Below are 3,917 nucleotides of genomic sequence, written 5' to 3' on the forward strand. Positions count from 1 at the left end.
GGCTCCGGGATGGTCAAGGGGCCTGCCTCAGTGAGGGTGGGGCCGGTGACACGCAGACCACAGCTTCCGGCACAGCCAGGATGTAAGCCTGGGTCATCTTCCAGGCTCGGTGCCTGCACAGCTCAGCTCATCCTGGCTGTGCCCATGTAGAGAGCTTGCCATCCTTATCTCCAGATGAAGAAGAGTGTGGCTTGGAGAGCCAGGCCCCCTGCCCAAGACCTCCTGGACAAGGAGACAGGATGTGAACTGCAGAGCCCAGCTACCCCCCCATTCCCCTCCATGCCAGCCTTGCTGGACTGTGTTTTCTCGAGGCAGGCGACATGGGCATCCTGAGCCTGTGGCCCTCCCTGTCCCTTGTCACCTGTTAAGATCTGGGGAAGGGCAGTTCTGGCACCCTCCAGCACCCTCAGGGCTCCTCAGCCACCTTCCTGACTTCCACGATCCAGCTTCCGTTTGGGGTGGGAGGTAGGAGAAGCCGGGGAGCCTGCAGGTGGCCCCCGGGGGCAAATTATCAAGGACCAGAGCCTGCAGGGCCATCCGAGCAGTGTAGACCCCTCCCTCAGGGAATCTGCCCAGCTTCATGCGGAGCCTGGGCTTGGGCTGGCCCTGACCCGATGGTCCCGTTTCTCTTCTGAGAACCCCCACCCCAGGAGGCTGTCCTGGCCACTCAGCCCTCTCTGATCCCTACTTCTGCCAAGCCCCCTGTGTGTTGGGGTCCCCCGAGACCTGCCCTGTCCTTGGTGGGCCGCCAGCTGCTGTGGATGTGGGCGTGGTCATGTGGGAGGCAGGGCTGTCGGGCGGTGATCGTGGAGGGGGTTCCCCAAGGACCTGTGCTTTTCCTTCCCCGTCCTGGCCTCAGTGGACATAGGTCAGTCTCCAGCTCCCAGTGTCCGCAGGCTTCCAGATGAGCTCTGGAGACAGTACCCCGTGTGTCTTTTAGGGGTGGGACTCAGTGCCCCCATAGCCCACCTGAGCTGAGACACGGCCCAGCTGCAGGCCAGAGGAGCCCGCCCAGCACTCCCAGTGCGCCCAATGCACCTGCCCAGTGTGCCTGGTGAGCCTGGTGAACCCACCCAGTGACCCTCATAGGCCCAGTGTGCCTACCCAGCACTCTCAGTGAGCCAGTGCTCCTGCCCAGTGAGTCCGATGTGCCCGCCCAGCATGCCCACTGAACCCAGTGTGCCCAGTGAGCCTTGTGTGTCCACCCAGTGTGCCCGCTTGGTGTGCCCAGTGAGCGTGGTGTGTCTCCCCAGCATGCCCAGTGAGCCCAGTGTGTGCCCACCCAGTGCTGGCTGTGCTGCTGGCTGTGTGAGTGTTTTCCCAGTCTGTCCAGCAGCCCTGACAGGCTGGCAACGGTGGCCCCATTTTGCAGAGGAGGAAGCTGGGCCTCAGGGTGGAGTCATCGTCCCAGGGCCCCAGGTTGGACCTGGACCTGAAGCTGGGTTTGGTGGAGTCCTGCACCCCCACCCACTGGTGCGAGGCAGCATGGAGGAGGGGCGGGGTGGGGCTTTGCTGTGTTCCTGGGCTCCCGGGGTGGGCCTGAGCTGGCTCCATTCTGTGGTCCCCACATGTGTAGACTTCACTTGCTGACTGTGCTGCTGCCCGGAGGGGTCTCCTGATGCACAGAAGTCTGTGCTTTGTGACAGTTCCAGGGGTGCTGCGGTACTTCCTGGGCTGATACAGGCTTTAGGGGAGTGGGAAGCCTCTGGGCGGAGACTGCAAAGCTGCAACGGGGCCCCGAGAGCTGGGTCTCCCCCTGAGGGGCAGGAGATTCAGTTAAGTGAAGCGCTGGGCAGCCCCTGCCACGACATCTCAGATGTCAGACCTGGAGCTGCGCAGTGGGCCTCCTGCCTGGCTGCTGGGATGGGGCGGGGGCTGTGGGACGAGGCCTGGGGCCCTGCTGGGCTTGAGCAGGGAGCAGCTGCCGGCTGGGCGAGTTTTCCTGGGTCACCTGCCCTCCACTGTGGGTCACCTCCTCTGACCTGGCCTTGTGTCTTTCTCTCCAGTTTTCCTGGGTCACCCGCCCTCCACTGTGGGTCACCTCCTCTCACCTGGGCTTGTGTCTTTCTCCCCAGGAGCTGCTGCTTTTTCTCCAGAACCTGCCCACCGCCCACTGGGATGACGAGGACATCAGCCTGTTGCTGGCCGAGGCCTACCGCCTCAAGTTTGCCTTCGCCGACGCCCCTAATCACTATAAGAAGTGAGGCTGGGCCCACCTGCAGCTGGCCACACTGCCCCGGGCGCGCGCCCCACCTGCCCGGCCGCTGGTAGGCCCCTGTGAGCTGGTCCTGGGCTGCCAGAAGGCCTTGCAAGGTGGCCGCACCCTCCAGGGGAGCTGGCGAGGACGGGCCCCAGGCTTGGTCTAGGGCGGACAAGGACAGGGACAGCCTCTGTTTTCTGGGATACCAAAGAGAGCCAGAGGAGGGCCCCGGCTTCGGCGGCCAGAGGCAGGTCAGGGGTCCCCTCGCCCTTTCCCTGCAGTGTCCTTGCCAAATGACTGCCTCCTGTAGCCCCCAGTCCGGGGCAGCCTCGGAGGCCGACCCTCTCGGGAGGCCCGCTGTCTCCAGGGCCGGAACAAGGCAGTGGCCATCTCATACCTACTCTGAAATGCAAAACTGCTATTCTGTTGAGTGAAAGAATAAAATATAGACAAAATCTAGACCGAGACGTTGCACTGCCCTGGGGTCTCTGTGCTGTGAGATCCCCTCGCAGCCATATTTCACCGCTGCTGGCCCTTTCCCTCCGTGTGTTTTCCTGCTTGCTTGGTTTACATGTGGCTGGGAAGCTGAAGGCTGGAGTCCGACCCGTGAACCCGCCGAGTGCCTGGGAGGCCGTGGGACCAAAGGCTGGGAGCAAAGGGAGGCCTCGCCATCGCCTTACTTTCCACCTCGAACCTCTTTTACAAGAGGAAACCCCCCACCTCCCTGAGGTCCAGGGCCAAGTGGCCCCACCATGCAGGTAGGGGCTGGCCTCAGACAGAGTCCCTGGAGACCCACCCAGGCTGTTGGGCCATGTTGGGCTGGCAGACGGGGTAGGGGGTCGCGGCCCTGTCATCAAAGCCCTGAACCGCAGTGCTCTTCTCACCACAGCCTGGAAGTGGAATGAGCTTTTGGAAGCTCCCCAGGCTTGCTGTCCTTGTCCAGATCTGCCAGGTGTAGGGGAGGTGTGACTGGTTCCGCTGTGGACGGGTTCCGCCCTGGACCAGTTCCCACTGTGGACCAGTTCTGCCCTGGAGTGGTTCCGCTGTGGACTGGTTCCCACTGTGGACCGGTTCCCGCTGTATACCGGTTCTGCCCTGGACTGGTTCCGCCATGGACTGGTTCCCGCTGTATACCGGTTCTGCCCTGGACTGGTTCCCACTGTGGACTGGTTCCCGCTGTGGACCGGTTCTGTCCTGGACTGGTTCTACCTTGGACTGGTTCTGCCCTGGACTGGTTCCCACTGTGGACTGGTTCCGCTGTGGACTGGTTCCCACTGTGGACTGGTTCCGCCGTGGACTGGTTCTGCCGTGGACTGGTTCCCACTGTGAACCGGTTCTGCCCTGGACTGGTTCCGCTGTGGACTGGTTACCGGTTCTGCCCTGGACTGGTTCCGCCGTGGACTGGTTCTGCCGTGGACTGGTTCCCACTGTGAACCGGTTCTGCCCTGGACTGGTTCCGCTGTGGACTGGTTCCGCTATGGACTGGTTCCGCTGTGGACTGGTTCCGCTGTGGACTGGTTCCTTGGGGCTCTAAGTGTGGAAGGGCGCAGACCCGGCCCCTGCCCAGCGCTCTGCTAGGGCTGTGTCTGTGGCTCCAGCGGCCTTGGGACTGGCTTCCCAGTATTCCCTCAGTGTGTCACAGGCTGCATGGCCTCTGGAATGTGAGCAGGGCCACAGCCACAGCCACAGCCTCTCTGATCCCAGGACAGGCTCATGT

The 3,917-nt window shown here is 62.9% G+C and overlaps 1 protein-coding gene across 3 annotated transcripts in view; it reads left to right on the plus strand.

The window, feature by feature from the left end:
• TBC1D22A (TBC1 domain family, member 22A) overlaps window positions 1-2,665 on the plus strand; it is a 472,727-nt gene extending 470,062 nt beyond the window's left edge. For all 3 annotated transcript variants that reach the window (XM_011984056.1, XM_011984058.1, XM_011984057.1), the window contains one exon: window positions 2,076-2,665. In XM_011984056.1, coding sequence (XP_011839446.1) covers window positions 2,076-2,204 — 129 coding nt within the window. In that variant the 3' untranslated portion in view covers window positions 2,205-2,665. The remainder of the gene's footprint in view (window positions 1-2,075) is intronic.
• The last annotated feature ends 1,252 nt before the right edge of the window (window positions 2,666-3,917 follow it).

This window comes from Mandrillus leucophaeus, unplaced genomic scaffold (assembly GCF_000951045.1).
Source record: "Mandrillus leucophaeus isolate KB7577 unplaced genomic scaffold, Mleu.le_1.0 Scaffold26, whole genome shotgun sequence".
Classification (NCBI taxonomy): Eukaryota; Metazoa; Chordata; class Mammalia; order Primates; family Cercopithecidae; genus Mandrillus; species Mandrillus leucophaeus.